The 26,018-nt window shown below is 41.7% G+C and overlaps 1 protein-coding gene across 4 annotated transcripts in view; it reads right to left on the bottom strand.

The window, feature by feature from the left end:
* The window catches only part of NBEA (neurobeachin), an 816,600-nt gene that overhangs the window by 422,854 nt on the left and 367,728 nt on the right, over positions 1-26,018 (bottom strand). For all 4 annotated transcript variants that reach the window (XM_065403538.1, XM_065403557.1, XM_065403547.1 and 1 more), the window contains 3 exons: positions 20,893-21,047; positions 16,020-16,146; positions 7,048-7,175 (listed from right to left, as the gene is read on the bottom strand). In XM_065403538.1, the coding sequence (XP_065259610.1) occupies positions 7,048-7,175; positions 16,020-16,146; positions 20,893-21,047 (410 nt within the window). The remainder of the gene's footprint in view (positions 1-7,047; positions 7,176-16,019; positions 16,147-20,892; positions 21,048-26,018) is intronic.

The raw sequence follows: 26,018 nt of genomic DNA on the forward strand, positions 1-26,018 counted from the left end.
ATGGGCTGTGCTGCCATCAGTATGATATTCTCTGTTTCATCTAATTTGAATGGTGCAGTGGAATGTATAACAGTATTTGTAAGAAAATGACCCTTGGAGAAGGACTACCTGGTTGAGGCTCCATTCAGACAAGACTGAGGTAATGATGATTAGGAAATCAGAAAGATTGGTAAAGATTATATTCGTATCCCTCACTGGAGGAGTGAAAGCACCATATGTGACAAAGGATCACAATTTAGGAGTCTTGTTAGATCCTAGGACACTCCAGTGTAGCTATACTGAAGAGTGCTTTTTTTTTTTTTTTTTTTTTTGGCATCTATGCCCAGGAAGGAAGGTGTATATCAGGGGCAGGCAAACTTTTTGGCCTGAGGGCTGCATCGGGTTTCATAAATTGTATGGAGGGCCGGTTAGGGGAGGGGGTTGTGGCCCGGCCTCCACCTGCTATCTGCCCCGGACTCCTGCCCCATCCAACTCCCCCTGTTCCCTGAAGGCCCCCCCCCCCGGACCCCTGCCCCATCCACACACCCCTGCTCCCTGTCCCCGACCACCCCCGGATCCCCGGTGCCCCATCCAACCCCTCCTCTCATTCCTGATGGCCCCCCCGGGACCCCTGCCCCATCCAACTACCCCTTCTCCCTGTCCCCTGACTGCCCCCTACCGCCTGTCCCTGACTGCCCCCTACCGCCCCATTCAACCCCCCTCCTTCCTGACTGCCCCCATCCACAACCCCGCCCCCGACCACCACCCTGAACTCCCCTGCCCTCTATCCAACCCCCCCCCCCCTGCTCCCTGCCCCCTTACTGTGCTGCCTGGAGCACCGGTGGCTGGTGGCACTACAGCTGGGCCTTGCCGCCGCCACCACGCAGCACAGAGACGGGGTCAGGCCCGGCTCTGCAGCTGCGCTGCCCCAGGAGCTCATAGCCCCGCTGGCCAGAGCATTGCGCCTGTGGCGGAGCAAGCGAGCTGAGGTGGTGGAGCAAGTGAGCTGAGGCTGCGGGGGAGAGGGAACAGCGGGGGAGGGGCTGGGTCTAGCCACCAGGGCCAGGAGCTCGGGGGCTGGGCAGGATGGTCCCGCGGGCCACAGGCCGTAGTTTGCTCACCTCTGGTGTATATACTTTTTTTAATCAATACAGACCATTTTAGAGTTATTCAAACCACTGTCACCTCAAGGCTAGACTATTGTAATGCACTTTACCTGGGTTGCATCTGGAGACCATCTGGAAACTGAAGACATCACACTATGTGTCTGCCCAACTGTTAAACAGAGCTTCACAATGAAAGCTCCGAATCCCTGACTTCTGTTATCTGGCTGTTTTGGGGTTGATTCTAAGCTGTTGGTTTTAAACTTTGTAACTCGTTGCATAAGGTGGCACTAGCCAACATGTCTGACAGGCCTGAGTTTGTAAGTTGGGTGGCACTGATCTGGCTTGTGGTGTCAATTGTTCAATGTAAATTGAATTTGACATAATCAATTAGTAGCACTAAAATAGTAGGCATACACGTCCCCGTGCAAGGTAGAGCTATCTCCAAGAAGAGTTTTAACCTACATAGTGGTTTAAGAAATCAATGAATCACATCAAGATACAAACAGTAAGAAGTGCAAGACACTAGGAGAAAAAAAGTTTATTGGGAAGAGAGACAAAAAGGGAAAAAGTACTACTTTACAAAGCATGCAGAAAACCAGTATATCAATAAACACCTCCTGCATCCCCAGTCAGCAACTACACAAAGTCCTTGTGACACCAGTGGTCTTCCTAGAACATGTATGAACAACTAAACGTTGTGAGATCTCTGCTTGTCTCTGGCTCAGTCCTGACCACAGCAGCCAGTTCCCCATATCTCTTCTCAAAACGTAAACCACATTGTACTTATTATCTGAGCATGGACTGGAACTGTGCTTCAAGTTATTAACTGAGGGAAATCCTATGGTCTGTGTTAGACAGGTGGTCAGACCAGACCATCAGTGGTCCCTTCTGGTTTTATAATCTATAAATCTATAAGTTTAAGACATATATGACAGCATGGTGTAGTATACAGGTTTTTATCATCCAGAGTTTGAGATTGCTGCATTAACCAAGAAACCATGAATGACTTATGCAGGTCTTCTCAAAAGGGTGCCAATAAAACTTTTATTGAACCACATCAGATATTATGCACATATCTCATACAGAAATTGTTTTAGAATTGGAAGTAGAACTGTGCAGGTCATGGAGGGAGAGAACAATTATAACTAATATTTTAGAAAGCTCTAACCATAACCTAAAGTAGCCTAATATTGTGAACTTATGGTTTGATATCTCATGATCTATCAGGGATAAAATGGATGCCAGGTATCAATGAATAGGTATCAATGAATATGTACTGAACACTGTAATGTGACATTATTTGGTGAGGTAAGGAACACACATTTATAGAACAGATTTTTTTTTTTTAAGGGGGGAGAGTATAAGGGGAGAGTTTTTAATTTGAAAGTAGTGGCTGTTTGAAGTTGCTCAAAGATTTGGAATGCTAGATGCTGTTTCAGCAGGTATATATTAATAAACAGAGTGCTAGGTAAAGTGGGTTATAAATGCACCCATGACTCTGTAATTTATTACATGGATTTCAACAACTGTGCAATTACTAATAAAACCCAGACACATAGAAGAGCCTAGATCCATCAGGGCTGAGGGCCAACATCTTCTATTGGCATCAATGATAACTGATGGTGTTCAGCACCTCACAGAATTAAGCTGTTGGTAGTTATGGTAGTCGCTTTAGAACCATGCAAAAAACAAAACAAACAAAACAAACCAGGCATGCAGATTTTGAAAGACAGCAAGAACAGGAATTAAATATTTATGCTTCAAACTTGAGTAATTAAAAGGAAATATGTTTTACAACATACAATAAACAGATTTATGTTGATCAATTTGAAAAAGAGGCAGCAACTCCAAATGAGATGAAATGAAGTTTATTTACTACTTTGTAATCTTGTTATAATTAAAATCTTTAAACATATAAAACAATAGATCAAATTCTTACAAAGAGAACAGACAAGCTAATTGTCGTTTGCCAATAAAAGATTCAACTTACATTATCAAGACACTACACAAGAATTCTGTGCACTAACACCCTAGCAAGCATTCCATTGGTATACTCCACTCAATAGAGTCAGTGGAGATGCCCTTTGAAGGGACAAGGGGATGATAATCTTTTAAATAAAGAAAAGCTAGGAAATTATTCTGAATAGAATTTTTTCCATTTATATAATTACTCTGATTGATCTGTGCTTAGGTATCAAGATAATAAGCACTATATACATATCCAAGATAGACAAATTAACTCCTAAGCACGTTTATTATATCTAACACTACAATAAACAAGTAGTTTCTTTTTCCTTTATAAGTACCATTGAGTGTGCCTAAGACAGCTTGCTTGTCAAAAGCCATTATTTTTATTATTTTCATATCTTAAAGAGGAAATAGTACTCCTTGATCAACAACTATTAAGTAGACAAGAAATACCTTTTTGCATTGAGTGGAACATTTTCAAACATTGGTGCCTACAAACTAGGCACCCAAATAACTGACCTTACTTCAACAGGAGTTATGAGTTCTAAGCATATGTGAAAATGAGGTTACTTATGTAGGTGTTAGCATATAATTTAGTTGCTTAACTCTGGATGTCCAATTTTGAAAATTTTGGACTGCCCAGGTAACAACTCATCGCAAAAGGGAAATAAATGAACGATGTATAGATGTGAATATTATATAGATTAGATATGCAACATTAAGTTACAGGACATGATTAATTATCTTCCCTTGGGTGAAAAGAATGATTATCCAATGTGGAAGAATTATTTTTGCTGCCATTCCATTAATACATACGGGTAACAGACACTCTTGGATTAAGAAACTTTTGTTCCATCTACTTTTCAGACCTTTCTAGTAAGTCTGAATAATTATCTATATCAACAGCAATTTCTTTCTGCTGAATATAATTGCATATTTTGATTAAAGCTTTGACAATTAGAAGAGACCAGCCTTAAGAGCACTAGAGAAATAATAAGTAAATCAAACGGTGTAAGGGAAGGAGTTTAAAATGTAATGCAGTAGGTCAAAAATGAAATTCTCTCTTTTTTTTAATGAGATGAATATACTCCTGTTCAGCGAAGACACCACCAAGTGTAGATTCAAAATTTGGTCTCATGTAAAATTGTTAAAAACTTGTAGTAAAAGTTTCCTGGGTTCTAAATATCTATTTATTGAAAACTCCACTCTTTTGTTATAAAAACACAAAAGCCCCAGAAGATAATAGCTGTTGTGTCGAACTATAAAATGTTTTGCTTTATTTCTTTACGGGCAAACAGCCAATAGATGAAACACAAAGCAACACATATTCTCTTTCCCAGAGCTTTGTTAATATCATTAATGATGCTGATGTACAGTTGTGACAACCAAAATGTGAACCTTTATCTTACTGCAGAAAGCTCTATCACCATGAGATCACATTAAAAAACTGCTCTTTACTGCAACAAGGAATATGTAATGACAAGATAAATGCTACCTCTTTAGGTTGCACTTTGTGTGTGTTGTGAAGTATTATAGAGAAAATTCCCATGAGTGCTGCCACTGATTCAGTTGCATTGCTCGGAGCCTAACTGTGGTCAGGACTCCTGCGGCTTCTGACATTTAAATCTCTGTCACTTGCCAGAAGCTGCTGGAGTTCATGCTGGGGCTCCCACCATTGCTGGCACCAATACAGCTAAACCAGTGCTAGTACCTGTAGGAATTTGTCTTAAGAAAGGACCTAAATGAAACTAAGCCAAGCCGGTTTGCACTCTGTAAGAAAGAGTGAAACCAAACAATATCTGTCAAATATCTGCTATGAACTGTGATTTTCGTTTTACTGATTTTAAGAGGTTAATTCAAATAACGTTGTAACCAAAGTTGCAAAGATGTGCCACCAGTAATTTCACTGAAATAAGGTATCTAAGACAGGAACCCAGTGAAGCAGCTTAGAATCACCGCAAATTACCGGGAAAATCCCTGGCCAGTAGCTTTACATGTATTTAAGTCAAACCAATAGTTTCCTTTCACAATTGTAAAACTATGAGACAATAGAAAATATTTGAACCCATGTGGGGAATTATTGCATTCAAATGGCTTTCCTTGTGTTACAGAGTAACTAGACAAATGACCGTACTGCACCTTTCAGAGGGGAGAAGGTTGTCCGACTGGCCAAGGGCAAGGGAACAGTGTTCTAGGGCTGTGGGGGAGGGGGGAAAATGAGGTCAGAACTGCTGCAAAAGTGGGGAATGGGTCAGACTGGCGATGGTGACTCATCCTCTGGGACTAGAAGGGTTGAAAAGGGGCAAGCCCAATCCAGAGAAGCCCTCTTCCACAGAGCAGGTGAGGCAGCACCCACCCCCTGCCCCCTTTAGGTGGCAAAGTACCAGGTTTGGTTAGGACCTGCTGGGCACTGCGCTAGTCGCCCCTTTATAGGGGGGCTGGGAAGAAATTTTTCCTTTACCACCAGATTGATGGAGTTGGTGGGGTTTTCACCTTCCCCACACTGGGTTCAGGGAGCCATTATTAATGTGAGACATGAAGGGAGTTAAGCTATATGTTGCAACTCATTATGTAACTGTGGGGCAGATGTCCAGTGCAGAAACTCCATAGGGAAGGTGTACAGTGACCAGATAAACGGCTTGGTAAAGGACTTAAAGAGTGTGTGTGTGTTCGGGGCTCCTATGAATGAATGGTATGGCAAGGAGCCAACTTCCCTTTCTTGTAGTCCACCTTACCCCTCCTATGAGGGAAGGGCGATGGTAAGGTCCCAGCAATGGGTTGGCTGGGGGACCTGGATAAAAAAAAAAGCAGGGGGGAGGGCTGACAGAAGCCCCCTGGATAGTTATTGAATGAATATGGGGTTACCTGCACTGTATACTGTTATTTGCCGGGTAGTCCCAAACATCTAATAATAAAGTTGCAGCCTGATTAAAATCATATCAAGTGTTTCCTGTCCTTTTTTTTGGTATAGCCGGACAACAAACATAAGGCCAATTGCCCATCAGCCAGAATCATCAGACTCAAATACATTGAGCATTAAGGATAGAAGAAGGGGATATGGTGGTTGGCTCTGGGCAGTGGGAAAATTACGTATTAGTATTTGGGTCATACGTGTGCAGCAGAGAAGGAGTTTGGCTGGAGAATTTGAACACAAATTTATGTTTTTCACAATAGCCCTTATGTAGATTGTTATATGTATAAACTTTGCTGCTTTCCATGAATATCTTTGTTCATTGCAAACAGTAACTATTTGCATATTGTGAATAAAAATATTGTAGGAAGTCTATTCATTTGTCTTCCCAACACTTTACGACCACTAGGAAATCAAGACAATATGTAAATATGAACTAAAAGCCTTTTAAATGGTTCTGAGAATGTTCCATTCAATAATTACACTTCAACCCTCTCCACCCCAGACCATATTGCAAAATATGTAAAATAAGGTAACAATTTGCCTATGGAAATCCATCTGTACACGATGGGGAGTAAGAAGGGTTACTTATCATGGAATCTTCCATTTCTATCTCCATACATTATCTATCTTAGCACACAGTCTCCTTCCTTTTTCTCCCAGGTTCAATTATTTTAATCTGCTCTCTCATTTTTCTAGTCTCTTAAAAATCAGACTGAGTGACTTACAGTACTCATAATATTTTAAAGTTAATATATAGAAATTAAAGTTAATTATGTTGTGTTTGTTTGGAAGCCAGGATGAACAGCTTGTGCATGTACCCAGGGTGCCACTTACAAAACAAATTAAGAAACTGGGAATAAAAGTAGTCAGTTTTCATGGATCGACAGGCATTACTCAAATAGAAAATAAGTTACAGGAAATGAAACTATATCTACCTAAATTTATTAATGCACCACTGAATAGTTATATAACTTCCTCTGAAAAGGAAAGATTAATTCACAGCTCACATGCATATAGCATTTTGTGCCTTATGCACAGAGTAATAGCCAAAATATTAGTAATTTAATAATGGTTCAGTACCTTCAATCAGCAGTTCTTGTCCATGACTGCCCAACAGTGTACGGGACAAGAAAGGGGCGAAGTCTACAAAAATTTCACGCAGGAGTGGGGCCACTTTTTCTAAAGCTCTTTCAAGCTTTGCAGTGATGCTGTAGAAAAGAAAGCATGTGAATTGAAGGCAAAGAAATATCAGCAATTAAATGATATCACATTATGTCTATTTACTAATTAAGGCTGTAAGTATCAGTGTGTCTTCTGATAATGGAATGACTGTGATTTGATTAACAATACAGTGTTTAAAAAGCATTATTTAAGTTAGTAAAGAAATTGTAACACTCATGTCCAGCTCAGGAAAATGACTGTCTCACTAACTTAGCAGGACTTATAAATCAATACAAAATAGAAAGCATTTTATTCTCATTTTTAAGGGAGGATGAGAGAACCCCAGGCATCAAAATGCAAGTCCTCTTCATCTATCATCTCAACTAATGATGTATGTTTGTTGTGCTTAAAAAAACCCCACCAAAAAAAAAAAAAAAAAAAAAAAAAAAAAAAAAACAAACCACAGACCCTGATTTTACTACAAAAACTTATGGTAAGATATAAACCTCAATGAGTTTACCTTTTAAGTACAGAAAATTCAATTAAAAGGTGAAAATACTACAGCATGGAAAATATCCAACTTTTAAGTGTTCTCATTGTATGCAATTTTTTCCCAAATGAACTTTCACATCCATGAGGCAAGGACTCTCAATACTGAAATAGCCAAACTGGATGTGCCTGGTTTCACCAGAACTTAATTGTCCCCTTTATATCACCTTCCATAATGAAGAGTCTAATATAATTTGTCTTTGTTGTAATGTTTATCCTGCTTTTGTATTATACAAGTGAACAGAGTATCAATAACTGAAGTTTAAATATCTCTAAAATATGCACGAATGTGCACTGGCAGTTGCTCTGCAGCAACAACTTTGCATTCTCAGTATTTCATAATTTTTCTCAAACTTCAGAAGCATGAAGAGGAGAATTTGTAATGGTTAAGACCACCTCATACAAACATTCTTGCTTTCTTGATAAACTTTCAGACAACAAAGTCTAGCTTTGAGATGTTAGGCAAAATGGACCAAGTGATAGGGATGGGAGTCAGGAGACCTGGATTCTACTCGTTGGCTTTGCCACTTACTAGCTGTGTAACCTTGGGTAAGTCATATCACCTCTGTGCACCTCAGTTTTCAGACTCTCCCTTTCTCTGGCTTGTCTATTTAGATGGTAAGCCTTTTGGAGCAGGGACTATTTCTCAATATCTGTTTGTACACAACCTACCATTGTGGGGGCTTCTAGGTGCTACCCTAATATAAATATTAAGTAATAATCCTCTCTCTAGAGCAGTGGTTCCCAAACTGTGGGATGTGCCCTCATAGAAGGAACGTTTGGGGGGCACACAGCAGGGCCCAGGCCAGCCCCCATGGGGGGCAGTGAGGGAGCGCCACCCAGCCCTGCTCTGCCCCCAGCCCAGCTCCGCCCTCAGCCACAGCTCCACTCCATCCCCAGCCCAGCTCTGCCCTCATTCCCTCTCCCCTCCCAGCGCGCTCTGCCTCTAGCCCCAGATCCCCCCCATTACCCAGTTCTGTCCCCAGCTCCGTCTTCAGAGCAAGCTCCTCTACTGAGCCAACTGTGCAGTTATGGAGGGTGGGGCATGGACAGAATCCATTAGTGGTAAGTGGGGCACAACAGGAAAAGTTTGGGCACCACTGGTCTAGAGTTCCAAGTTTATCAGATGCTATTAAATACTCAATATGTGCTATTCCATCGTGACTGAGTTATTGTAGTCCCTTGGGCTTCCCATGCATGTAACTCCCCTCCCAATCAGTGGCTTGACAAGCTACTTCCTTCTCCTCTTTCAAATCTGTACTAAAGATTCAAAGTATTTTGTGTTTCCCACAACAGATGAATCATTAGTTTAAAAACACAACAGGAAACTAGGTTTTTCCTCTTTTGGGCCTTTAGTAGTCTGTCTTTGGACTGCATGCCATTGGGGGCAAAAACCATCTTCTTTTTGCTTCTTTTACAGCACTGAGAACATTATTGTTCTTAATTATTTAAGTGCTGACATTTTAAGTACAGGAAGAAACTAAAATTATTGATGATACCTGGAATGATGAATTCTGAGTTTTCAAAGGCATCCACTACATATAGAACTATATATAAATAAAGTTCATATGAAAGCCTTTAACTTATAATAAATAATATAAAACAGATGACGTTAATACAGATCAGAAGCTCTCTTCCAACAACTCAAAATCATTTTGATTCTTTTCTTGCAGTGCATTGCACTGCTGTTTGTACTAGCTGAAATTCAGATACTGGATTTGAAGAACTCTCCAGTTGCTGCTAGAGATAAGGAAACAAAAACAGAACAGTGCTGTAACAGGGTGCTGGCTTAAGAGGCACTGAACCAGCCCGTTAGCTCAGAACCTGCTAGCAGAGCTCCCATCAAGGGGAACTGGCTGGAGAGGGCAGGGTGTGGCTCATTAAAGAAGCCTGAGAGCAATCACCTGGGAGCCTTCTGAGAGGAAGGCCTATAAAGCTAGCAGGAAGGAAGTAGGTGGGAAGGAACAGGAAAGTGAGGACCTGTTACTCCCAGCTGCTGTAAGAGCAAGCTGTTCCCTAAGGGGCTACCTGACTGGTATTGAATTGTATATAGCTGTATATACACGTGGTGGTGGGAAAAGACTGGGAAATAAAAGGGCACTGGTGTTTGAAAGAGTCGCCTCCGGCTAATTTGTACAGCTAGCCAGGAAGTGCTCGTCTACACGTGGCGGCTTGTCTGGGATCCACTGAAGCCAGCGAGCACGGTTGGTGGCCCGGCAATGGAGGAGACGCTGAAATGGCTCGTAGAGCAGCAGAAACAAACCCAGCAAGCCCTGCAGACTTCCCAGCAAGCCCTGCAGACTTTCCAGCAAGCACACCAAGCAGAAAGACAGGCTGCTCTGGCCTGGCAGGCCGAGCAGCAGAAAAGCCTGCAGGACTTCATCCGGGAGCAAAGCAATGTCCATGGGCAGCTCCTGCAACGGCTGGTGAGTCCTGGGGCAGGGGAGGGTGCCCGGCCGCCGGACTGGGGACTCTGTAAAATGAGCCCGGCGGATGACCCGGAGGCCTTCCTAGGAACTTTCGAGAGGGTAGCCGCGGGGGTCGGATGGGACAGGACAACCTGGGCCCTCTGACTAGCCCCTTATTTGACTGGCGAGGCGCAAGCAGCCTATATGGCTTTGGGGGAAGAGGCTGCCCAGAACTATGAGGCCGTGAGAGCAGCCATTTTGGACTGAGTAGGCTTATCAGCGGAAAGGTACAGGCAGAAGCTCCGGTCGGCCCGGTGGACGTCTGCTGTGTGACCACGGGCATTCACCCAGAGGTTAAGGGACTGGGCCACAGGCTGGTTGAGGCCTGACACGCGTACAATGGAGGAGATAATGGACTCCCTGATACTGGAGCAGTTCTTGCAAAGCCTCCTGGAGACGGTGCGCACCTGGGTGAGGAGACACCAGCCAGGCACCGTTGAAGAGGCGGTCCGGATAACCGAGGAATATATAGAGCCTGAGGGACCCCGGGGGGAGGACCGGCAATGGAAAAACAGGGAACTGGGGCAGAAGCCCATGGACTCCTTCCCCGGGAGAGGCAAGGAGAAAAAAGGGGAGCCCCGAGGAGCACCCGAGAGGCCCGCCTGCCTAACGTGCTGGCGGTGTGGAAAGCCGGGGCACGTTAAACAAGACTGCCTGGACATGGAATGTGACTGGGTGGACTTTTGTGCTTGGACTGAACGGGCAGGATGGAAGTGGGGGTTGGGGGTGTCCACTGTGCCTGTGAAAGTGGGTCGGAGACCCCAAAACGGCTGTGGTTGACACCACCCCGAGATGCACGCTGGTGCGAAAGGTGCTGGTTAAGCCACATTGGCTCACGCTGGGGGAAAGAATGGCCCTCGGGTGTGTACATGGGGACAGGAAGTCCTGCCTGGTAGCCCAGGTATCCCTAGAAGTGAAGGGTTGCTTCGGGTGGAAGGGGGTAGGGGTCCTGGAGAAACTACCGTGTCCAGTAGCGTTAGGCCGGGACTGGGCCCCACTACCGGGCATGAAACAATGGGGTACCCCGAGAGGGGGGGTGGACCCCCGGAGAATGAGGACCCCAGGGCGGGAGGATGGGCCCTGTCCTGAGAACCAAGACAAAACTCCTAGACAACAAAGTCCAGAGCGGGGAGACCCGAGGGAAGCATATATGGGGGAGCTGGTCGGTCTGGACTCCACCAGAGAAGGAAGGGGTATGGGGGAACACCCCCTGATCCCGCTCTCTGTGGAAGAAGCCCCAGATGTACTGGGACAAAGGGGGAAACTGAGGCATGGAAGGTCCTGCCCAGCGGTGGGATGAATGTTGACACCCCCCTCGGAGGGGCAGGAGAGCCCCGAGCCGCAAGGAGAGCCGGGGGAAACTGAGGTCCCGCTAGAAGTTGAAAGAAACCCCGATTCCCAGACAGACACACAGGGGGAGCTGGGGATAGGGGGCTTGCCACACTGCGATTGGTGTGACGACCTGCGGGCGGAAGCAGAGATGGGGGGGGCACCACTCCTGGAGAAATGCTCCTTCTGTGGGAGAGGGATGGAGAAACCATCTGGGGTGCTGGCTGGGAAGGACCCAGCTGGGAGCGGGAAGGGCTCCCCGAAAGATCCTCCTTTGGGGGAATGGCGGAAGGGCCGAGGGGCCAAAGGGGGCCTGGGGGCGCCGTTCTTAAGGGGGAGGGTGTGTAACAGGGTGCTAGCAGAGCTCCCATCAAGGGGAACTGGCTGGAGAGGGCAGGGTGTGGCTCATTAAAGAAGCCTGAGAGCAATCACCTGGGAGCCTGCTGAGAGGAAGACCTATAAAGCTAGGAGGAAGGAAGTAGGAGGGGAGGAACAGGAAAATGAGGAGTGAGGGCCTGTTGCTCCCAGCTGCTGTAAGAGCAAGCTGTTCCCTAAGGGGCTACCTGACTGGTATTGAATTGTATATAGCTGTATATACGTGGTGGTGGGAAAAGACTGGGAAATAAAAGGGCACTGGTGTTTGAAAGAGTTGTCTCCAGCTAATTTGTACAGCGAGCCAGGAAGCGCTCGTCTACAAGTGCAAAACCCACCAATTTTTATTTTTGTTTCACTGTAGATATGTTCACAACTCCTGAGTTTGGAGTTCACTTCACCTTGAACACGTTAAGCGAAATTTGAGTGTACCAAGCTGAGGTCTGCAAGTTTTGAAATGTATATGAACTCTTGTGATCTATCCACATAATAGGGATGGGAGATTTTGTGGCCTGTTACTCAACATTGTTCTTGATGACTTTGAGAGATGCCTTGGGTTCTTCATGTTTAACTGATTAGCAGACTCCTGCTATCTTCACTCCTCACGGGGGTTGTCAAATTAAGCTGGCCTCCACAAAGATCCAAAATATATTTTCAAGGGAGTGTGTGACCTACTGTCTGTTCCCTTACCCAAAGACACACATAGCAGTAAAAGGGCAGGGGGACAGGCTATTCTGGTTCTCCAGCTGCCTGCAACAGCCACTTACCTATTCTGTGAAGCTAGAATAGCTCAGAGTACAATAAGGAAACCCCATGTAGGGAGTAAATATAATCCCTCTTCACTTCTGAAATAAGGGACTTTTAAGAGTGTTTTGCAATAACTTGATGCTGTCTTTTCCACTCAATTTGCAGATGTTCAGGACAAATTGGAAATACTCTAATCCTTCATGTATTTTTTTCAGTTTAGTCCAATTCAACAGTGGATCAAATTTAAAGTATTTGAATTGTCTGACATACACGTGAAAGACTCTGCATCATATTAAAAATACCCTGTACCATCCAGTTCTTCTCTTCTGAAGTTGTTCAGAAACTAGAATGATGAGGGCCTCAAAAGTACATATATAGATATGATAGACAGGATCCCTGTTTGAATAAGTGGGTCAACTAATAAAGAGACTGTTCCTGCTCTCTCTGAAGTGAATAGGAGTTTGCCATTGACTTCAGCAGGAGCCAGAGTACACCCCAAATTGCTACCAGCAGGTAGAATAAGTAAACATTTGCCTGAAGTAGTACAGAAGACTGAGTTCCCTATCCATGATCAAAAGTAACTGAAGCTTTCTCCCAATCACCGGTCTCCATTTCTAGCTATAGGTCATACAAAACTCTTCAGGACAGCATTTTATAGAAAATGCACTAATTTCATGCATCAACAAAATAGTCTCAATAACCTACATTCCATTGGCCACTTAAATAGATTTATAAGAATACAGAACCTCCCCTATGTAACATTACTAACCTGGAGTTGATGATAATAGGAAATGATAAAATATGGAGATTACATACTACTCCTTACATAGACAAGACATTTACAGCCCACAGTATATTGAATCACAAAATTAATACATCTCTGGAGGCTTCCCAGTAACACTCTAGGAAGCTTTTAAAGTTTGAGGAATTAATAATTTCTTATTTTGCAGACTGAAAGAAACACAACCCAGAAATATAGGGGAAAGTCTGGAAAAATTAGACTGGAAATGTATGTTTTAAGATGGAATAAAGTAGATTGAAATGAAAATGATTTCTTAAATGCAGGGAGTTGATAACTTTTTCCCCAAAGCAAAAAGTATGTCACCCTGGGGAGAGGTATTGCTACTTATTAGTATGGTTGATTACACAGGAAGTATGTAATAAATTCATCTCTACAATTAATAATCAATTTTAATCATACAGTCACAAAGAGGGATTGAAGACGTTTTCTTTAAATTATCTAGAAGGTTATATAATCCAAAGGGGAAGACAGAAAAACAAACTAAACGACTAACTGGCAAAATGCCAGCTACACAAAGGTGACCTGTATTAAAGGTTTTACTAGATGGAAAAGTAACCAGGAAGAAAATTAGGTATGCAATTAGTTTACTTCAAACTGTACAACTTCCAGGCTTAGATGGATTGCCTGTCGGATTTGATTAAACCTACCAAGAATGGCTATAGCAGCTTTTATTAAATATACTTTTATACGGAGTACTATATCTCAAGGGAAGCTAACCATCTGTCCTGGAATATCTCCTTTAGCTCAAAGCATATTGCAAAATAAATATCCAGATTCTCAAGACCTATATGTTTCCTTAACAATGACTCCAAAATTCTATCTAAAATCTTACCTTTTTCAGTAAGGATTTATTATATGGCAGAGCCACCAGTTTATACTTGGAGAAAGCAATGCTGTATTAAACGGTAGTCAAGAGAATCTACTTAATCTAAAAAGTGTGCAACACACTAAAATGGAAGATTTTTTCAAACACACAATGACGACTGCAGTTGAGCATTTGCATTGTTTCTATAGCATCAAATTGCTTTGTTTCAATAATGTCAAAACACTTCATTTTGATAAGGAAAAATGTTTAATTTCAATGAGGCAAAATATAGAATATTAAATAAATATATACAATAGACTATAACTACAGTATTAAAATTGATATTTTAATATATCAAAGCTGAAACACTATGAATCAAAACAAAACATTTTGACATAATTGAAATGAAATGTTCCATTATCACATGAAATGATCAATTCAAAATAATTTGTTTATCTTTTAACCGTGGACAATTTCATTGAAATTGACACATACCTGCAATAGGTTTCTATTACGATGAAACTGCATTTTCTGATGCAAAACTGTTGCATTGGAAATTTTTCAACCAGCTCTAATCAGAACATAACTGCTGGAACAGAGTTCTAGTTAAAAATAAAGTTTTAGGATATATTCTGGATCCAAAGTGTTTCTTAATAAGCATTGCAACAGTATTGTTTCTAATGTGCTAGTGGAAAACATTATGACTGTTGCACTGGTTACAATGGTTTAAAAATAAACTCCTTAGAAGACCAGCTTTAATTATAAGATTTGACATAGTTTGATGTCTGAGCACTTCAAAGACTGGTTTTATCCCTTCTATTATACAGTAAGTAATTTGTTTGTTCTGCAAAGGTTTCTATTTCTACTTGGCAATGTGGGCTCTTTTAGAAGTTTTGTATGGAATTTTCTTATTAACAATATTAAATGTTGTAAACCGTTAGGCAAATGTTGTAAAACATTGGTCAGCACTTTTTAATAATTAATATTAATTTTAATAAAGTATTAGAGCCTGAAATTATTTTAAACAACTTATTTTAAAGCAACATTTTTTCAGTGAAATGTAACACTAAAATGTTAGCACTTAAGGATATTATTTTGTATGACTGACTATATTAACTATAGTTTTTTTGGCGATCATATTAATAACATATCTTGACATGATTATATGTTCTATCCATCTTAGGTACTCATATAGTTGCCATCACTATTGTATCTGAGGACCTCACATACATCAGCGCTCATATCTTCTCTGTGAGGTAAGGAAGTATTATTATCCCCATTTCACAGATAGGCAACTCGGGCACAGACACCCTAACTGATTTGCTCAGGTCACAAAGGATATCTGAAAAAGCAGGAAATTGAATCCAGATCGCCCATAGCTGCAATCACTGAACCAGCCTTCCTCCCATTCTAACATACCAAACTAACACATTTATTGGTGTATAATACCAATTGGGATTTTGTTGTGGAAGTATAATTCTATTCTAGTCAATGTAGGTGTTTATACTACACTCATCACCATAGTCTCTGAGGGCCTTCCACTAGTGCATTGTGCCATGTGACTAACATAACCACTTAAAACACTACTGCAGTGTTGTGATTAATTGTTAAGCTATATCTAGAAAATAATAAAATAAATAAATACATAAAATTGAACTCACTTCAAGGCTAGAAGTATTTTTTAATTATTTTAATAACTATTTTGCTTCCTCCCAGGATATTTTATAAATTTCATTTTTGCATTATTTTGGTTATTGCCTGTGTGATTTTGTTGTGCCATGAGAGAGACAACTGAAATAAAATTATAAAGTATGCACACCTCATGTTTTCAGCTGAATCCTCTGGCATTGGAGCAACAGTTTGTACAGCTGGAAGGTTTTTACTGGTAGCACCATTCACAAAGCTAGAGGATGAAGAGGAAGAGGAAGATCCTGAATCCACTGCACCTGTCACCAAAAGAAATTTAGATTTTATTTCAGTTTGAAAAATACAAATTTTAAAGATTTTAAATACAATGGTGTTTCCTGTCATGGCAGTCTATTTTTAAATAGGTAATAAATCTTATCCATTAAAAAAAATTAAGAGCTTTAACATATAAATAACAGAATGATTTACTATGCTAATAAGGCTATACATTTTTGATATTGCTCTACATATTTACAGTTAAGTTATGTCTACTGCTAAATTAGACAGCCCTATGTTACAAATTAGAATGTATTTTAACATAAAAATGAAGGGAAACCACAGATCAAAGTACACTAACATAAAATGAAATGGCCTGAAAATAGGTAAGGACTCAGTCACTGAAATATATATAATTAAAAAAAAGGTTCAAAAGAAAAATGTTCCTTCCTCCTAATTTCATTGCCTTTTTAATTCTTTTTACAGATCAGTGATTAACTCTGCAAAGCTACATATTAATATGAATATTTTATATAGCAATTTTAATTCTCAAAAGCCCTTTTACAAACATTTAATAGCAGTTCTGGAGAAAAAGAAACAAAATAAAAACAAGTCTTACCTCTTGTTCTCAATGATCCTAAAAATAAATTCCACAGGCTAAAATATTTTCACACCATTGTATGAGACAAACCATCATCAGAATGATAAAGCCATATTCATTATAAATTTGTGTGGAGAATGAGAGAGTTATGTATATTTTCTTTCTTTTTTTTTAAAACAAGTATCACATACACCTAGGGTGACCACATGTCCTGATATTAGGAGCTTTTTCTTATATAGGACCCCATTACATCCCCCCTATACCCCGTCCTGATTTTTTCACACTGGCTGTCTGGTCATCCTATACAGGGCTTTGGAGCGGAGCCCGGAGCTGGAGCGCGGAGCAGTGGAGCAGCAGGTTTTTGCCTGGAGCTGGAGCGGAGCCAGAGCACAGCTCCAAAGCCCTGATCCTATATGCACCTCAGGTTACCTCCTTGGTATTCTCTTGCCTGACTGCAAGGACATAACTCAAAAGAGGTTACATGGGAGGAAACTAAACAATGACAAAGGTAAGGTACACTCTGAGAGAATACCAATGGTCCTTGAGGAAACAATGGGGAAGCTATTAATTGGGGAACATCCCTACCTGACTTCAACCAGGCTGGAAAGGTTTACTTCATTCCAGACCTGAGTTTAGGATCAAAGGGGATATTAAAATCCTAAAAGATGTTGCCCTAAAAAAAGAAGGTGGGTTGTCAGAAGCTGTACAGGAAAGAGATGCTAACACAAACACAGAAACTGCAGTAAGCAGGCTGTCTCTCCCAATCCAGAGGTGAAGGTAACTGGGATGAAAAGAACTTACAAAAGCTTTCAAGGAAACATTAAGGTTTAGATAAGGGAAAATAGGCATATAGGCCTTTATTGTTTTTACCCTTTGCTCTGCATGCTATATACCTTTGGATAAATAAAAAATGCTTTGTTTTCAAGAAGCTGTTTTCACTATAATTAGCCACTGTCAGAGGCTCCCAGAGGAAAAGGGCTTTCAGATGTCAAACCCAGTTGGGCTTGTCCAGTTAAGACAGCTGGGAAACAGGATGGCTGTGCCCAGAGATCCAGTCTAAGAGTGGTAGGAGTGCCTGGGTATACCCAGAGAGGAGTCAAGGTACTGAAATCTGTCCCCAAAAGGGTGCAGTTGAGACATACTAATAGAGGTCTAAAATCGAAGCTTGTCCTGTGACAGCGGTGATAACAATGGTATGTTGACTGTGACATGATGATTTGGAATGTAACAGCTTGTTTTTGTATTTTGTTTTTTAAATAATTGTCCTAAAGACCTTAGTGCAGAATACTTTTCTAAGATGAAGTTATATCCATGTGGCATTTGTGGCATATTGTAAAAACTACAAGTAATAGAGGATTTGGGGGGACATCTAGTGTCTCTAAATAACTGAATAGCATTTTTCGCATCTCAGTAAATTATTGCTTAGTTCATTTTACAATGTAGCATTTGTTTCACTGGCTTTTTACCAAGGGATTTTTAAACACCGCAGCAAGTATATAAACTGGACAGCATCTGGATACTTTGGGCAAACATGCCTTAAGAACAGACCCATATAATTCATTATATTAATTATTGCAGGTATATGACTGAATCACCTGAACTGTAAATCCCACACTTCAGCTAATTCAATGACAAAAACAAAGCAACCCCCCCCCACAAAACCCCAACGCAAACAAACAAAAAAACCATCATGACTTGACTCTCAATGTAAGCAATATGTTTATATTTTCAATGCGTCAGATATATCCAACAGCTTCTGATTTGCAATTTATCATTGCCACATATACACCTTTTAAAACATGGAAATCTTTTGGAAATGGAAGGAGGCAAAGAACAGCTTTTAAACTATTTGCTGAGATCAGAGAGTTAGAATAAATATTCATTCTGGTGAATTCAGGCATAAAAAGCTTTACATAAAGGAACAAGCCCAAAATGGCAATGAACTTCCTTACCCAAAGATCAGTTAAGAAGCTCAGTACATTTGTAGTTCTGAGGAATTAAATGGGTAAAATTTGCTGAAATACTTTCCAGTCAATACTTTCCCAAAAGTCTGCTATGACAAGTCTGCTAGACAAAAATGGGTATGATAAAAAGAATACACAGAAGGTGTAACTATGAAAAACTAACATTTACCCACAGTCAACACACTGTGGCATCTGATACCGCAGTATTTCCCTGTACTGTACTTAGAATCATTGTGCTTTCTTAATAGCAATCACTGTACAAAGAAGAGCTATTCAGTTGATTTAAGGTATGGAGTGCTTAAAGTTATGATGTGAAGATCTGAGGCCTAAAATATCATTTGGAGAAAAAACTTCAATATAGGACTGTCTTATGGTATATGGATACCTAAAAAGGGGATTACAAACAGAACTTGAACTAAACAGAAACAGGTAAACAAATAGAAATGTTTACAAAAGTGTTAATTTAATTAATTAATTTATAAAGCAGTTTTTTTCTCAAAAGATTAATTAACATTTCTACTAGCAAAGTCCTGTTAGCAAGAGTTAAAGGTGACCTACAAAGGAAAAAGTGAGTGCATTTCCTATTTTATTTTATGAAGCAGAAAAAAGGCTGAGAAGATTTCAGCCCTCTTTCCCCCCCCCCCCAAAAGATTTTATTTTTCTCAACCCTTGACTGAAGTTGAGGAATATTATATCATTGAACTAACTCTCAACTATCAATAACTTCCTCTCTCAATTCTATTTCATTGCTCAGATATCTGTGATGTCATAATCCTACCCAGTCTCCTGTCATCCATAGATTCTTCCAGGGTAGGCAGCCTCTGAACTTCTAATGTAACAAATAAAAATTGAAGGCCTTCCTTATAGCATTATAACTAGGGTTGCCAGGCATCCAGTTTTAGACTGGAACGCCTGGTTGAAAAGGGACCTGGTCAGCACTGCTGACCAGGTCGTTGAAAGTCCAGTTGGCCGCCCACAGCGGGGCAGGCAGAGTGCTTGCCCTACTCCGCCCGGCTCCCAGGAAGCTGCTGGCATCTCCCTCTGGCACCCAGGCCTATGGGCAGCCTCGGGACCCACCCCAAGCGCTGTACCCACCCCAAGCACGGTCTCCGCAGCTCCCATTGGCCGGGAACCACAGCCAATAGGAGGTACAGAGGCAGTGCCTGCAGGCAGGGGCAGTACATGGAGCCACCTGGCCGCACCTCCGCCTAGGAGCTGGAGAGAAATATCGCCGCTTCTGGGAGCCACCTCAGGTGAGCACCACTTGGAACCTGCACCCTGAATCCCCTCCCACATACCAACCTCCTGTCCCAGCCTGGAGCCCCCTCCTACACCCCAAACTGCTCATCCCTGGCCCCACTCCAGAGCCCACACCCCCAGCCGGAGCCCTCACCCCCTCTTGCAATCCAACCCCTTGGACCAAGCCCGGTAAAAATGAGAGAATGAATGAGGGAGGGGGAGAGCGAGCAACATAGTGAGGGGAGATGGAGTGTGGGGGGGCGTGGTCTCGGAGAAGGGGTGGGGCAGAGGCAAGGCCTCAGGGAAGGGGCGGGGAAGGGCAAGGGCGTTCAGTTTTCTGCAAACAGAAAGTTGGCAACCCTAAGTATAAAGAAACAAACAAGCCCCTACCTCTCTTTTTAAACCTTTATAGGTTATCTCTAAGGTGAAATTAAACTGTTACTTGAAGAATGATTCATGTTAACATTGGTGGGTATTCATTGAAAGGTCTTATGAAAGAAAACCATTATGACTTTTATTCACAAATACTAATAAATAGATTTGGGGTCAAGAAGGAATATATTCCCTCTTCCACTCTAGGGTATATTAGCAGCAACATAGTAGGGTTTTTGCCTTCTTGGGGTGTTAAATAGGGAATATCTACTAGCATTAAGTGTATATATCCCCTACAAATATGCTATCACGGGAGAGAGGAGGCGGCAATGGGGAAACTCACTCATTTCTGTTGTCATTCTCAATGCTTCTAAGACATCATTAGGACTATATATTCATCTGTATAAGGTTGAATAATTTCCTTAAACAATAATGGTGGGGATACACATACAGCAAGAGGAAATTATGTCCTTCTTAGAGGACAAAAAGATATAATTGAGCTTTCAAGGTTTTTATTTTTAAAAAGGTATAATAATAATAGAAAGGAGATAACTGAAGAAAAAATACAACACAAAGAAAAAGATGAGGTTCACAAAAATATTTAAGGACGATACCTGTTGTATTAATCATACTTTTTGGTGTAGCTCCTGTAGCAGCAAATATGTTTGGTGTAGTACCCGGTGGCAGAACACCTCCAGCAGTGGCAGCTCCAACTGTGGTAACAGCTAGACTACCTGGAGGCGGTTTCTTTACAGGTACGACAACACTCCTGCAGAGAAAGAAATGGCAACTTAATACAGCACCACAAAGGAGTGACACGGTTTTTTTTTTTTTTTTTTAACCACTTTTGATAAGAAATACACAAGGAATCATACAAATGTAGGGCTGGAAGGGTTCTTGAAAAGTCATCAAGTCCATGACCCTTGTGCTGAGGCAGGACAAGGTAAATTTAGATCCTCCCTGAGAGGTATTTGTCCAACCTGTTCTTAAAAGCCTCCAATGATGGGAATTCCAAAACTTCCCTGGGAACCCTATTCCAGAGGTTAACTATCCTTATAGTTGGAAAGCTTTTCCTAACGAAGTAAATCTCCCTTGCTGCAGAATAAGACCATTACTACTACTTCTACATTCAGTACACGAGGAGAATGACTGATCAACGATTTAACAATTATAGAGGACAGGTCCTCTTTGAAGAGTTATCAGGTCTCCCCCCCTCAGCCTTCTTTTCTCAAGACTAAACATGCCCATTTTTTTGTTAAACTTTCCTTCTAGGTCAGGTTTTTTAAAACCTTTTATCATTTTTGTTGCTCTGCTCTGGACTCTTTCCAATTTGTCCACATTTTTCCTAAAGTGTGGCATCCAGAATTGGAAACACTGCTTCAGCTGAGGCCTCACCAGTGCCGAATAGAGCGGAACAATTACCTCCCATGCTTTACATATGACTCTGCTCTTAATATACCCCAGAATGATATTAACCTTTCTTACAACAGCATCACATTGTTGACTTGTGTTCAATTTGTGATGCACTACCACCCCCAGATCTTCTTCAGGAGTAATACCACCTAACCAGTTTTTTCCCATTTTGTAGTTGTGCATTTGATTTTTCCTTCCTAAGTGAAGTACTTTACACTTGTCTTTATTGAATTTTATATTGTTGATTTCAAACCAATTCTCCAATTTGTCAAGGTCATTTTGAATTCTAATTCTGTTCTTCAAAGTGATGGCAACCCTCCACCCCCATCTTGGTGTTAACTACACATTTTATAAACATTCTACACTCCGTTATTCAAGTACAAATGAAAATACTTGAATGGTACCAGACCCATGAGACCCCTCTAGATACACTCTCCCAGTTTGACAGCAAATCATTGATAACTACTCTTTGAGTACAGTTTTTCAACAAGTTGTGCACCTGCCTTATAGAAATTTAATCTAGAGTGCATTTCCCTACTTTTCTTATGAGAATATCACATGGAACTGTGTTAAAAGCCTTACTTAAATCAAGATATATCATGTTTACTGCTTCTCCCCTATGCATTAGGCCAGTAACTCTGTCAAAGAAGGAAATTAGGTTGGTTTGGCTTGATTTGTTCTTGACAAACCTACGCTGGCTATTCCTTATAACCCCTACTGTCCTTTAGGTGCTTACAACCTGATTGTTTAATAATTTGTTCCAGTATCTGTCCTAGTATCCAAGTTAGGCTGACTGATCTGTAATTCCCCAGGCCCTTTTTGTTCACCTTTTTAAAGATAGGTACTATGTTAGCTCTTCTCCAGTCCCCTAGGACTTCATCCATTCCTCATAAGATAATTACAAATGGTTCCAACAGTGGCATAGCCAGGATCTAAGAGCAGGGGGAGCAAACATAAAAAAGGTGCCCCCCTTGGCTCCTCCTCCGGCCATTCCAAGCCCCCCCTTGGCTGGCTCCTCCGGCTGTGCCGTCCCCCCCATTGGCTGCCGGCCGCCATGCTGCGCCTCCCCTTGCTCCTCCGGCCACGGCTGCCGGCCGTGCTGTGGGCAGCCTTGCTGCGCCCTCCCCCCCCCCCCCCCCCGCTCTGCCTCCTCCGGCGGCACCTGCCGCCCCGGCCTATTGGCTGCGGGCCACCCTGCTGTGCCCCCGCCTCGCTCCTCCGGCTGCGCTGTGCGGGCCGCCATGCTGCGCCCCCCCACTCTGCCTCCTCCGGCCGCGCCCGCCGCCCCCCCCATTGGCTGCCGGCCACGCTGCTACGCTCCCCCTTGCTCCTCTGGCTGCACTGCCCCCTCCCCATGGTTCCTCCAGCTGCGGCTGCTGGCCGCCTTGCTGCACTCCTCCGGCCGCGGCTGCCGGCCATGCTGTGCGGGCCGCCATGCTGCGCCCCCTCCCGCTCTGCCTCCTCCGGCCGCGCCCGCCGCCTCCCCATTGGCTGCTGGCCACGCTGCGGGCCGCCCTGCTGCGCCCCCGCCCCCGCTCCTCCGGTCGTGCCACCCCCTCCCTGTGGCTCCTTCCCCTGCACCCCACTAGCTACGCTACTGGGTTCCTTAAGTACCTTAGGATGAATTTCATCAGGCCCCGATTACTTGAATACATCTAGCTTATCTAAATATTCTTTAACCTGTTCTTTCCCTATTTTGGTTCGTTCTCCCTTGTTGTTAATATTAATTGTTTTGAGTACATGGTCACCACTAACTTTTTTAGTGAAGAGTGAAGCAAAATAGGCATAATTATACCTAAATATTTTCTTAACTTTTATGGCTAGTGCAGTCTCATTGATCAAGCATGACATTGAGAGCTAGGAACTTTCAAATTCTAATCCAGGTCCTGCCACTTTGTGGTCATGAGAATCTCAATTAATCTGTTTCAATTGCAACACCTGTAAAATGGAAATCTCTCCTCTTTCACAAGGATGTTGTGTGGTCTAATAATTGTCATTAGTGTCTTTATAGCACTTTGCATTTTCAAACTACTTTATAAGTGCAAATACTGCAATTATTGTGGCAATGCAGTACATACTGCTAGTGCACATCTGTACAATCTTAGATGAAACTGAAATTGAATAGATGCCATTAGATGGTCTTATCAAAACCATCAAAATGATAGCTATTATAGACAATATCTGAATATAGGACCTGATTCTCCACTGCCTTGCACCTGATGCAGTCAACTATACCTATAAAAAGCAGTGTAAATGTACCAGAGTTCTGCATTCACACTTGAGGTGGTGTTTTATATCCACTTTGCTCTCAACAGTGCCAAGGAGGAAACTGAAAACACAATGTGCAAGACAGTAAAGACTCAATTCCACAGTGTATATACTATACTTAATTTTATTAATTTAGAATTAAATTTAAAATTTATAGTTTAAAAAAAGCTTGTTGAAGTATTGAAACTTTATAAACTTTCAAAAAAAGAACGTAGAGACCACATACAAGCAGTGATTATTGTACTGATACAAGTACATATGCATCGCATCTGAAGACAGTATTTGTCTTCATCCTATTTGTAACTAAACAGTCTGATATATGCAGTTCAAAATTAAAAAAGGAAAATACCAAAGGGACACTTAAATAGTGCTCTTCTTAACAAGAGGTCTCTGTCTGGCAGATATGAAATCTGTCTACTTTTAATGTCTCTCTCTTCATTTTATAGAGAGACTATTTCTGTGGCCCCTGATTCATAACAGAACTAGAAAGTGAGGAACAAATCTGAAACAGAAGGGATTTTTAAATGCAAGAAAAAGAAAAAAAAGATGCTTATCATTTTCATTATACCCACATGCTTTTTTTCCTGAACACATGCACTTCATTTTTCAACTAAAATAGGCATAATATTGTAGTACTGAAATAAAAGAACAAAAGAATGTAGCTATTTAGGGTAATATGTCAGCTTCCTGGCTACAGTTCTGCACTTCAGAAAGTGCTTTTAGTAAGGATTTCTCAGTATATTTCTTAGTAAACCTGACAAGACTCTTTCAGAAAAGAAGTGTGTTTTAAGAAGAAAGTGTAGCTAGATCTCTGATTCTCATTTATTAAATAAATGAGGTCCAAGGTAAACGTATAGACCAATATTTCGCCTCCCCTTGCAAAAAAAAAATTCTTTAATATATTGCACCTCAGAATTTGTTTTTATTCGGGACAGCCCAACTTTCTGGTTGGAGAGTACACCCGTCCGGTCTGCTGACAAAAAAAGGAGATGGATTTTTAATCAAACTACAAAGAGTCCTTTGAGACTATTGGGTTGGCGTGTTTTTAAAAAGGCCTGCTTCCAATGGTTTGACTTAGAGGTTGAGTAGGATACAGAAGAGAATAGAGCTTTAGGAAACTCCATGTATACTAGGTCTAAGTACAGAGAGTCCAAAATTAGAATGGATGTTTGTTTACTGTCTGTGTCCAACAGACGTCATTAAATAGTGTGCCCTGTGCTGTCTCTGTGCCTCATTTAAACCTAAAACTCATCGGGGAATGCTGACAGGTGTCAGGTGCACTTGGAGATAGTGATTTGCTAACTTCTCAGTCATCTTGCTTAGAAACAGAAGATTAGACACTGGGTAGTACTGGAGAGATAGGTTGCATCAAGAGTTGGTTTCATTAGTACCAAGCTTGAGTAAATGTGGGTGACAGACCACTCTCTTTCAACGACACTGACCATAGGGTCAACGAACCTGATATTAATATCAACCGGTTAGCAGCATCCCAGGGGCTCTTAGCTATCCTTTAATAGCCAGGGCCATTATGTGTCAGAGTTGTCAGTGGAGAATCAGATTTCCTGTGCTGTACTGTGCCATGTTCTGAGAAAGGGTGCTGCATGCCATCTGAATGTGATTGTTGAAAGCTGGAGACTAGAGTAGCCATCTCAGACATGCATGATTATTTCTGTAAAAATAGGCCAAGATAGTTCCACAGAGAAGGCATAGAAATTTAAAGTATTGGTTGTGCCTTTCCCTCTCCATATCTGTAAGTATTTTCTGCTCTTGGTGTTGAGTATCTATCCTTCATGTTTTTTCTGTGACAGGTCATCTGAGAATCTCTATAATCTGTGGGACAAAGAGTGGGAAGGGAGTGTTTCTACCTAGCATGCCTTTAGATCTGTGAGACTTAACTTCTTGGCTTAGTAGGATTTTCCATTAGAAGTTTTAAGAAGGTAGGTGGGAACACACATTCTATGGTGGGCAATCAAAATTGGGCCTTTTGCTTGCTAAGAAGTGGGAAAGAGCTCAGATATCAGCTAAGAGGAAATGATTGTCTGATCAGGATGAGGATGCA

This window comes from Emys orbicularis, chromosome 1, assembly GCF_028017835.1.
Source record: "Emys orbicularis isolate rEmyOrb1 chromosome 1, rEmyOrb1.hap1, whole genome shotgun sequence".
NCBI lineage: Eukaryota > Metazoa > Chordata > Testudines > Emydidae > Emys > Emys orbicularis.